General features: G+C 40.2%; 1 protein-coding gene and 1 pseudogene across 1 annotated transcript; one reads left to right on the top strand and one right to left on the bottom strand.

The window, feature by feature from the left end:
* Positions 1-10,456: 10,456 nt before the first annotated feature.
* LOC101979174 (olfactory receptor 2T1) lies at positions 10,457-11,440 on the bottom strand. Its single transcript, XM_005348539.2, has one exon. The coding sequence runs from the start codon at positions 11,408-11,410 to the stop codon at positions 10,457-10,459; it is 954 nt and encodes a 317-aa protein (XP_005348596.1). The 5' UTR covers positions 11,411-11,440.
* A 509-nt stretch (positions 11,441-11,949) lies between these two features.
* Positions 11,950-12,428, top strand: part of LOC101989828 — a 45,880-nt pseudogene continuing 45,401 nt past the window's right edge.

The raw sequence follows: 12,428 nt of genomic DNA, 5'->3' as shown, positions 1-12,428 counted from the left end.
AAAAGAAAATCCCTGTAGCACATAAAAATCAAAACATTAACCATACAGAACAAAAAACAAATATTAAATGTGGCTTAGGAAAAAGGTCAAGTAACATATAAAGGCAGATCTATAGAGAATCACACCTGACTTCTTAATGGAGACCCTAAATCCAGAAGAGCCCTGAATAAAATTTTGCAGACTCTAAGAGACCACAGATGCCAGACCAGACTACTATACTGAACAAAAATTTCAATCACTGTACATGGAGAAAATAAGATATTTCATGAGAATTTCAAATTTAAACACTATCTATTATCAAATTCAGTCCTACAGAAGGCATTAGAAAAAAAACCTCGAAACCAAGGAGCTTAACTACATTCAGTAAAATACATGCAGTACTAAGATGAAAGTTTATGTGCCTTTATAAAGAAATTAGAGACATATAGCTACATGCATTTCTGAAATAACTACTCTGAGGCTTAATTTTTTTTTTGGTTTTTTGAGACAGAGTTTCTCTGTGGCTTTTTTGGAGCCTGTCCTGGAACTAGCTCTGTAGACCAGGCTGGTCTCGAACTCACAGAGATCCGCCTGCCTCTGCCTCCCGAGTGCTGGGATTAAGAGGCTTAATATTAATTGCCTATTTTGGGGCCTATTCACTCAGGCTTCTTGTTAACTAATTCTTACATATATTATTTTATATTTTACCATAAGGCTCATGGTTAATTACCTCCTGCTTCTTGGGTGGCTACATGGTGTTTGCCCTGACTCTGCTTTTTTTCTCCCAGCATTCAGTTTAGTTCTCTTGCTTATCTCTATTCTGCCCTGCCATAGGCCAAAGAAGTTTCTTTATTAACCAATGGTAATAAAACATATTCATAGCATACAGAGGGCAATCCTGTATCAGAGAAATCTCAAACTAACGACCTAACAGCACATTTGAAAGCTCTAACACAAAACAAAACAAAATAAAAACAAACAAACAAAAAGTCACACACCCATCCAAGAGTAGACTTCAGGAAATGATCAAACTGAGGCTGAAACCAGTGAAATAGAAACAAGGAGAACAATTCAAAGAATCAATGAAACAAAGAGTTAGTTCTTTAAGGAAATCAACAAAAGAGATAAACTCTTATCCAAGCTAACTAAAAACCAAAGAGACAATATCTAAATTAACAAGATCAGGAATGAGAAGGGTGTTATAATGACAAACACTTAAGAAATCCAGAGAATCACTAGGTTGTATTTCAAAAACCTATACTCCACGAAATTAGAAAATCTAAAAGAAATGGACAAATTTCTTGATAGATATTACTTATTAAAGTTAAATAAAAATCAGACTAACAATTTTATTAAACCTAAACCTAAATACAAGAAGTCATTAAAAATCTCCAACCCCAAAATACCCACAGTCAAGTTTTAACACAAAATATTGCCAGACTGTTGAAGAAGAGCTAATACCAATACTCCCCAAATTATTTTAAAAAATAGAATCAGAAGAAATATTGTCAAATTCTTTCTATGAGACCACAGTCTTCCTTATACCAAAACTACATGAAGATTCAACAAAGAAAGAAAATTACAGAACAATTTCCCTCATCAGTATTGGAGCAAAAATACTCAATAAAATAATGCCAAACCAAATCCAAGAACACATCAAAAAGATCATCTATCATGATTAAGTAGGCTTCTTCCCAGAGATGCAAGGATGGTTCAACATGTGAAAATCTGTCAATTTAATCCACCATATAAATAAACTGAAAGGAAAAAAAAACACATTATCAACTCATTAGTTGCTGAAAAAGATTTTAACAAAATCCAACACGCCTTCATTATAAAAAAAAAATCTTGGAGAGATCAGGGATACAAGGAATATATCTAAACAATTCCTTTGACAATAGCCTCAAATAGTATAAAATATCTTGGAGTAACTTTATCCAAGTGAGTGAAAAGACTTGTATGATAAAAACTTCAAGTCTTTGAAAAAAGAAATTGAAGAAGATACCAGAAAATAGAAAGATTTCCCCATTCATGAATTGGTAATATTATCATTGTAAAAATGGCCAATCTACCAAAAGTAATCTACAGATTTAATGGAATCCCCATCAAAATTCCAACACAATTCTTCACAGATCTTGAAAGGATAATGCTCAACTTCATATGGAAAAAACAAAAACTCAGGAAAGCTAAAACAATCCTGAAAAATAAAAGAAGTTCCAGAGGTATCAACATTTCCAATTTCAAGTTGTAGTACAAAGCTATCATAATGAAAATGGCATGGTATATAAACAAACACATTGATCAATGTAATGAAATTGAAGAACCAGACATAAATCAACAGAGCTATGGACACATGATTTTAGTTAAGGAAATCAGAAATGTATAATGAAAGAAAAATGGTAATGGTCAAACTAGATGTATCCATGTAGAAGAATGCACTGGATTCATACATATCACCCTGAACAAAACTCAAGTCCAAGTGGACCAAATACTCAATGTAAAACTAGATACACTGAATTTGATATCAGAGAAGGGTGGGAAATAGCTTTGAACTCATTGGCATACAAAAGGACTTTCTGAACAGAACACAATGTAAGCACTAAGATGAGGAATTAATAAATGGCACCTCATGAAATTGAAAAGTTTCTATAAGGCAAAGGGCACTGTCATTTGGACAAACAGCACCCTAAAGAATGAGAAAGATTTTCATCAACTCCACATCCAATAGAGCACTAATATTCAAAACATATAAAGGACTCAAGACTAGCTATCAAAACCCAAATAATCCAACTTAAAATGGGGATCTAAATAGAGAATTCTAGGAGAAACTTAATTTTTAAAAATGTTGAACTTTAACCATCAGAGAAATGCAAATCAAAACTACTTTGAGATTCAATTTTTCACACCTGTCAGAAGGACTAAAATCCATAACACAATTGTAGCTAATGCTGGCAAGGATGTAGAGCAAGGGGAACACTCCTCTACAGCTGGTTGGGGGCAAACTTGTATAGCCACTATGGAAATCAGTATGGTGGTACCTTAGAAAGATTGAAATCAATCTACTTCAAGATCTAACTCTTGCATAAATCCAAAGGATGCTTCATACTATCACAAGGACACTTGCTCAACCATGTTCATTGCTGCTCTATTCATAGTGGCCAGAAATTGGAAGCAACCATGTTACTTAACAGCAAAATGGATAAAGGAAATGTAGTACATTTACACAATGGAGTACCACTCAGCTGTTTAAAAAATTACATCATGAAATTTGTAGGCAAATGAATGTATCTCGAAAAAAATCATTGTAAGTGAGGCAATCTATACCCAGAAAGTTAAATATGGCATGTATTCACGTATTTGTGAATATGAGCCATTAAACAAATGATAACCAAGCTACAGTCTGTAAACTCAGAGAGGGCAGGTGTAGAGGAAGGGAATATAGGGGATCACATTGATCTCCTAACAGGGGGAAATAGAATTTATTTTACGCATGAACTTGGAGGGTGTAACAAGAGGATTAAGTAGGGAGTTGGAAGGGAGATGAGGTTGAGATACAGAGAGAGATGGCTGGAATTGATGTGTATTTGATAGGCACTCGGGAAACTTCCTAAAATAAAAGAAGGCAATTCTAATGAAGTCTCCAAATAATGAGGAATATGGAGTCCCAAATGGCCATGTCTTGTAACCAAACATAGCTACCAGTATTGGGACTCGGTTATACACAATTTAGTTGATGTCCAAAGGGGTCCCATGGAATCTCTATCCAGCCTGTTGCCAAGAGAATGGGTTCCTCTCCACTGATGGGCAGCAAGGTCCTATTGCTGAAGACAACACCCACACAACTCCCTGCACATGGAGAGGTTGAGCTGGTGTGTACAGAGAACCTCCATCCCTATGTTCTAGTATCTTTGGTATGGGAAGGTGCTCTACAAGCTATCAAAAAAGAAACCTAAATGCCAACCAAGCCTTTGGCTTGCAATCTGCCCTGTGTGCAAAATATGATATGCTAACAGTGACACAAAGCTTGTGGAAGAACCCAACCAAAGTCAAATTTGACTTAAAGCCCACTCCATGAGATGGAATCCATACCCAACACTGCTTAGATGATCAAAAACCAGAGACGAGATAGCCCAGAGACCTAGGGTAAAATCAAATACCTTAGAAATCTTCAATAATCTTTAAAAATATCTTTAAGATACCTTTAAAGATATCAAATATATTTTAAGTACTAATAAAATGACTCCTAATGATATTTTGCTACATTTATAGATCAGTGCTTTATTCAACCATCATCGGGAGGCTTTCTCCTGCAGCATATGGAAACAAATACAAAGACCCATAGTCAGACATTACACAGAGAGAGAGTCCTAGGAACACTCAGTCCTAAATGGGATGTCTCCATTAAATCCCTGCCCTCAGAGTGCAGGGAACCCAGCCGAAGAGGAGGCTGAAGGAGTATGGGAACCAGAGGGGATTACGGACACCAGGAGAACAAGTGCACTTCTAAGGGTGAAGTGCACTCCTAAGAATGAAGCCCTTAGGAACTCATAGACACTGAAGTAGCAAGAACAGGGCCTACATAGGTCTGCACCAGGTCCTCAGTATATGCATTATAACTTTCAATTTAGTATTTTTATGGGACTCCTGAGTGGGTGAATGAGTGATAATTGTGCCTCCCTTGAGCTCTTTTCCTTTTGTTTTGTTTTGTTGCCTTATTCTTCTTTGATGTGATTTTTTAAATTTATCTTATTTTTTTTATGTTTTGTTCTTATCTCTTAAAAGTCTGTAGTTTGTAAGAGACAGAAAGGTAAGGGAATGGATCCTGTTGGGAAAGAAAGTGAAGAACTGGGGGAAATAGAGGGAAGAGAAGCTGTAATCAGGATATATCATATGTGGAAAAAATTTATTTTTTATAAAAGGGGAAAAGAAATGACCAAACATTACCTTTTAGTAACAACTCTGAACATTAGTGTCCTAAATTCGCTAATCAAAAGACACAAACTAGCAGGGCAGAGGTGGTGCACACATTTAATCCCACACTTGAGAGGCAGAAGCAGGCAGATCTCTGTGAATTCAAAGCCAGCTTGGTCTACAGAGTGAGTTCTGGTAAAGCTAGTACTACACAATGAAACCCTGTCTTGAAAAAACAAACAAATGACACAGACTATCAGACTGGTTAAAAAACAAGATGCATCTACCCATTGCTTGTAAACTACAACATTGAGGCAAAAGCATATATATATATATAAAATATCTTTCCTAGCACATAGAACCAGAAAGCACACCGGTATAGCACACTTTCCTGAAAAAGCAAACATCAAACCAAAATTAGTCATAAGAGATGAAGAATGTTCCTTTAAACTAAATGAAGAATCCATCAGCTTGTAGCCGTCGTGGAAGCCCTCCTCAATCTAGCCCCTCCCCCACTAGTTCATTATGACCGTAACTTTGTTGGATTAGCAATATTTTCTACCCTTCTGAATATACCATCCTCATCCCACAGTGTCAGTTTCTGATATTCTATCTAGATTGTTCTCTTTCTGTACCATTCTTCGCCTTGTTCCTGTGCTTATTTATGGCCTCCTCAGAAGCCTCCTTGATCACATTGCTGCATAGTGGAAGTCCTCCATTGCCCTGTATTTGTTTATTATACTTCATGAGCTGCAGTTTGACTGTTCATCAGAGATAATAGATACACAGAAAACAGTTATCATGTAAACGTTGGAGCTTGATCAATGTTCTGAAACTATAGACTGGATATGTAATCTACATACACATTTAGAAATGAAATCAGTGGCATCATGGAATCTTAGTTATGCGTATGCCCACCCACAACCATCTAAATGCAAGGGTTGATTTTGCTTGATCTGTGTTATATGTTAATGACTTGTTTCTTCCTCTCCATATAATGTTATGAGATTAATGCATGTTATTAATGTTATAAGATTAATCCATGATATTAAGGCATACACTTTATCATAATGAACACATCACAATGCAATAATCTACTTCATTGTCAGTGGGCTATTGGTAACGTTCCTATTTTGTCTATTAATGCTTGTCATTTAGTAAATATATGTGTGTATACTATAAATCTAAGTATGGACACATGGGGCCAGATGCATAAATGTTCAGCTTCGGTTGCTACCACATACCATGGGATAGAGCTACTAACTGTCGAACTTCGCTTGCTTTTCTATTGGTTTTCTGAATTTCCCCATATTTTTTCTCCACTGGGATATAAATTTGGGGGTTAGTGTGGGTGCTGTGGATAAAGAATGAATGATAAAGAAGCTTTGTCTGAAGGACCTAGCATCCTGTCACTCGCTTTCCCTGAAATTCTCATGTCTGCTGTAAAGAACAGAGCTGACTTGTAGAAGTCTCTTACATGCAGTCTGTTGTTCTACAGATCAATTACAACTCATAGTGAGTACCTCGTTTGTCATAATGAACTGGCAAGGAATTTCTGAGTTGTGATTTCCATTGCTATGATAAAATATCATGACCAAAGTAGCCTCTGGAGGTAAAGGGTTTATTTCGCCTTAGATTTCCAGGTAACAGTTGCTGCTAGAGGAAGTCAAAGCAGGAACTACATACAGCAAGGCAGGAACCTGGAGGCAGAAACTGAACCAGAAGCCACAGGGGATTAATCCATATTATTAATGTTTATAAGATTAATCCTTGATATGAAGACCATTTACTGTGTGTAAGTCCCCATCTTGGGCCTCCATCTTTGGAGGCCCCGCCCCTATGCCCACCAAACCTTGACCCCTCCCTTGAGGAGGGTCAAGGCAGCCCGCCAAAATCTTGACCAACTCCCCCAGTGCTCCCCTGAAAGTCCCGTCATGGTCTTTCCCCCCACTCCCGTGATCGCTAAGGAATCCCATTAAAACCTTGGCCGATTGGGATTTTTGCAAAGGCAGAGAGCTCGCATTAGGAAAATTCCTAACACTGTGCTGCTTACTGGCCTGCTTCCCGTGACTTGCTTAGCTTTCTGTAACACCCAGTGCTACCAGGCCTGGGGTGGCACCACTCCCAGTGAGTAGGTCAATCATACACTGACTGTTCTTCCTAAAAAAAAAAAAAAGAGCAGGCTGTTCTTCTTAAAACACGGGGCACAGGACAGACACACACGGCGGAACAAACACAGACACGACACGGCGGCTCCTACGTGGGTCCACTTTAATGGGGGAGGGGAGCACAAGAGGACGGGGAGGCGTGCAGGACACAGGAGGGAAGGCGAACGGGAGAGAGAGCCTCGTGTGGCCCTGCCTTTTTAACGGGGAGCGCAAGGGTGTCTGGGAAGGATGTCCCGTACCTGTGCACAGGTGGTGTGCGCACAGGTATTCATAGTCCAGGAGGAGTCTGGGAGTTGTAGTTTCCAAAGGAACAACACTGACCATTAGTCAAGAAAATACACCACAGTCTTGCCCACAAGCCAATATGGTAGGGACATTTCCTCAACTGATGTTTCCTCTTCCTCAGTCACTCTAGACTGTGTCAAGTTTCCTAAAAACAAGCAAGCAACAGGCATGTAATTTTTTAGAAGAATTGCCAAAATGCCACAATTAAGTCTTACTGCAGTAAAGCCAGCTGTCAAGCTCAGGAACAAACAGGGAGGCATGGGTCAGCAAACTAATCGTTCACACAACTGATTTTTTTTTTTTTTTAATCTGAGTGAGTAAAAATTCTCTGGGGCTGGTGAGCAGGGCAAAATATAATTCTCTGGGGACAGTGGAAAAGGGAAACACCACACACACACACACACACACACACACACACTCCTTCAACATGTCTCTCTATCTATCTTCTTTATTTCTTCCTTTACTCTTTTCCTGATGTTTCTCGCCATGTTTTCCTCTTGTATTCCTTAATGTTTCCCCTTACAGATTATAAACCGCAGCAAAATCTTTCAAGCAGCATAAAAATAACAATGTGGTTACATCCTATTTTTTAAGTGAATGATTACAATGGGTACAAGTTTGAAAATAAAACAGCATGTTTCCCATTTCCCTTACATGATAAACATTTTATGTGTTACAGATGAAAAACAAATTATTTCCAAGGACCCACATGCATTCATGTCTAAGCAACTTGTTCTAGATTAACAAGGTGGATGCAAGCAAGGTATTTTTCTCAGCCAGTTCTTTCACTGGAAGGCTGCATTTTGTAGTTACAATCATTTTATTATTTGTCTCAAAAGGTTATCTTTTTAAAAATCTTAAAAGAATCACAAATTTAAACTTTTGTAATAGGAAAAACAATCAGTCAGCTCTACTTTAAATCCTCAGGGTGCATACACACACATCAACAGTTTTTTTTTTTTACTAAATCTTATCAGGAAGCTGAGGGCTGAAATGGGTACAAGGAATTAATCATCACCTTTTATTTTTTTTTCTCCGTTTCTTTATTTATTAAAGATTTCTGTCTCTTCCCCGCCACCTCCTACCATTTCCCTCCCCGTCCCCCGATCAAGTCCCCCTCCCTCATCAGCTCGAAGAGCAATCAGGGTTCCCTGCCCTGTGGGAAGTCCAAGGACCACCCACCTCCATCCAGGTCTAGGAAGGTGAGCATCCAAACTGCCTAGGCTCCCCCAAAGCCAGTACGTGCAGTAGGATCAAAAACCCATTGCCATTCTTCTTGAGTTCTCAGTAGTCCTCATTGTCCGCTATGTTCAGCAAGTCCGGTTTTATCCCATGCTTTTTCAGACCCAGGCCAGCTGGCCTTAGTGGGTTCCCGATAGAACATCCCCATTGTCTCAGTATGTGAGTGCACCCCTCGCGGTCCTGAGTTCCTTGCTCGTGCTCTCTCTCCTTCTGCTCCTGATTTGGACCTTGAGATTTCAGTCCGGTGCTCCAATGTGGGTCTCTGTCTCTGTCTCCTTTCATCGCCTGATGAAGGTTAATATTCAGGAGGATGCGTATAAATCATCACCTTTTATCACCAACCCATCCTAGCACAGAGTCAGCTAGCAATAGCCAGGCTGTCACTGTTCCCGTTCCCCAATCTCAACAAGTCCCTCACTCAACTATTTATTAAGTGTGCCCTTCTAAATTTTAAATTTCCCCCCAAGATTTTCTACATCAAAGCTCTTAACAAAAACATCGCAATCTAACTATACTAACAACCTACATGTCTAAAGTCTTTCTAGGGGTGATGGCTGAATCAGTTTGCTCTAGCAGCAATGTTTGGGGAAAGTCGCTCACTTTTATTGTAAGTACCAGTAACACTGCCCAGTGAGGGGTTAGAGATCCCCTTGGAGTTTCCATACAAATCACAGGTTATGAGGGACTTGGTGACCTTGAGAGAAATAAGCAGAGCTATTTTCAGTAACAGCATGAGGTTCTCAGGACATGTAGTCCCCAGGGCTCTTGCTGCTTGCTGTGCCTCTCACAACAGTAAAATCTGCACACAATGACAAAGTCTGAGTGGTACCTTTGTTCTGAGTAACTTACTTATATCGTGAGGTGGACAAGCAAAATGCTTTGCCACATTTTTCTGAGTTCAGTTACGGACTGTGCAGAGGGTACAGAGATAGTGAGCTAAACTCCACTACACCATTGTGTTATTCTATACCTTGCTATGCCCTACATCTGAAAAGAGCTTCACTAAATTCAACGCGTATCTTTATGTGTTACTTCAGTGTCTTGGAGCCCTTCGTGCAGTTTAATTCTGTCTTTGCTAGCAACGATCCCTGATTCCATTCATTGGCTGCCTTTCATCCAAAAATAGTTTCTGTAGTTGTGTTGCAAACAAACAGAAGATAAATACTGATTTTTTTTTTTTTTTACTGAAAGTAATAACCACTTAGTGAATTTAGCAAAAACAATGGCTATTTGAGAAAACTGGGTTCAGTGGATCTTGCTGCCCCCCGATGGATGGGAACACACTGGTGGCTGCGCCAGCTCTTGCCAGCTCAGGAAGGGCAGCATTTCTCTTGCCCTTGAGGGTGGGTTCGACTCACAGAGTATCCTAACAAGTACTTAATATCATCTTATTCCTTCTCTCATTGATGCCATTCTTGTCATTTACTATGTGTAGCCTTATTCAACTCTGAAAAGTAACTCTCAGGGGGAAATTCCCCAGTTTGTAGTCTGAGAAGCCACTATATACTTATGTGAAGTCATAGGAACAAAGAAAGATAAAAGAACGGAAAGAAAAAGCACGCATTGTAGTGCTGCCTGTAATTCTAGCACTCCGAAGGTGAACCCAGGACCGCCATGAGTTCAAGGACCGGCTGGGCTACACAACCAAGAAAAAATTCAGTCAGTGTTAAATAACACAGTTTTGTCTTAAAACTCATGAGAGAAAGGTGGTTTGGGGGCGGGAAATAGAGGACACATGGAAGATTGAGAAGTCACATTTTCATGCTGACTTTTCCCCTGTGCACCCAGTCTTCCCTTGCACTGGAATCCCTCAGCTCAGGCCCAGCCGCACGAACGATTTCCCATTCATTCGTGTGCGAAGGAAGTAACAGTCAAAAGTCTCCCGACCCTGGGTGAGAGCTCTTGAACCTCCCCAGTGCCCTTCTCAGAGCTCCAGCCACATCCTTGTTCCTCATACTGTAGATGAGAGGGTTCAGCATGGGCGTGAGGATGGTGTAGAACACAGAAAAAATCTTGTCTTGGGACGGCGAGTGGTAAGAATGTGGCACCATGTACGTATAAATGGCAGCCCCATAAAACAAGGTCACCACGGTCATGTGAGAGGAACAGGTAGCAAAGGCTTTCTTTCTCCCTTCCACAGAGCTCATGTGGTAGACCGTGGCCAGAATCCGGGCATAGGACGCGATAACCACGGAGAAAGGGATCAGCAGCATCAGAACGCAGCAGACATACATCACTGTCTCGTAGAGGGCTGTGTCTGCGCATGCCAACTTCAGCACAGCAGGCGCCTCGCAGAAGAAGTGATTGATCTCTCGCGAACTACAGAAAGGAAAACTCATGGTGATCGGGGTGAGGAGGAAGCCATCCAAAGACCCGCCAAACCAGGAGCCTGCGATGATAATCCAACAGATTCGGCGGCTCATGAGGACAGGGTACCTAAGCGGATTGCAGATGGCCACGTAGCGATCATAGGCCATGAGGCCCAGAAGAAAGAACTCAGCTCCCACAAGGGTGAGGTACAGGAAGTGTTGAGCTGTGCATCCCACAAAGGAAATGGTCCTTTGCCCTAGCAGATAGTCGATTAGCATCTTGGGCACAATGGTGGAGATGTACATCATGTCGATGAAGGACAAGTGGCTCAGGAGGAAGTACATAGGGGTGTGGAGGTGAGGGTCTGTGTGGATCAGGAAGATCATAATGCCGTTGGCCACCAGAGCGGTGAGGAAGATGACAGAGATGGTGGCAAACACAAGACCCGAGGTTTCCTCTGTGTTGAACAGCCCCAGGAAAGTGAAGTCAGTGGACGACACATTGTACCCTTCCATGGATCCTATGATGTGGCTGATGTGATGTAAAACTTTCCCAACAAAATCGTGATGCTTCCAGAGAGTTAGAATGGCAACCTATGGGATCAATGAAAGAAAACATTCAGAACTAGTTTTCCCAGTATTTTCAAGTTGATACACAACAGCTGAATTATATACGAATATTAATATCTACAAGACTTAAGCACAATTTATCATTATTAATTAATAATTCCTTAGGTACATTGATCAAGATGTCAGTAGATGTTACTGTACCGTAGTCATATTTATATTTTACATCACCTAAGCATATGTATTATACCATGGTCTAGTGTGTATAAGGCTGGGTAGGGCTTATCATACATTAGGTGAAATTTGCTTGGTAATTGTTATAAAGGGTATCTTAGCAATGGTCAGCAAAACCACCATCATCAAAACATTCCTGACTCGGGCTGAGCATTGTCTCCCTACCATTTAGCCTTGAGTGTGTAATCTAACATTTGCCTAGAGCTAGACTATGAGTGAACGCTTGCTTCTGTTCACACATGTAACAACGAAGCATGTACCAGGTGAGATGCACTGGGAAGGCAGAGTGCTCCTGCACACTCAGACGTCAAAGGGTCTGAAAAACACTCTTACTTTTAAGAACAAAATTTTCATTTTAGGATGATGAGGAAATGGAGTCATGATTATGATTAGCATAAACATTAGCGAGTGAGATTAGCAATTGGGATTCAGAGGAAAAAGCACAAAGAAAAACATAACATGCATATTGGATATTGAGCTACAACACACTGTTTTGGGAAATTTGAATATTTTTCAAGACAGGGTTTTTCTGTGTATCCCTTGCTGTCCTGGAACTTGCTCTGTAGACCAGGTTGGCCTCGAACTCACAAAGATCTACCTGTCTCTGTCTCCTGAGTCCTGGGATTAAAGGTGAGTGTTTACCACTGCTTATTGAAATTTGAATTTTTTACTGCATGTGCTGGCTTTGGGGGGGGGGCTGGGCAGTTTGGATGCTCAACTTACTAAACCTGGA

This window comes from Microtus ochrogaster, chromosome 6 (genome assembly GCF_000317375.1).
Source record: "Microtus ochrogaster isolate Prairie Vole_2 chromosome 6, MicOch1.0, whole genome shotgun sequence".
NCBI lineage: Eukaryota > Metazoa > Chordata > Mammalia > Rodentia > Cricetidae > Microtus > Microtus ochrogaster.
The sequence above is the reverse complement of the archived record's forward strand: the minus strand, read 5'-3'. Positions and strand labels throughout refer to the sequence as shown.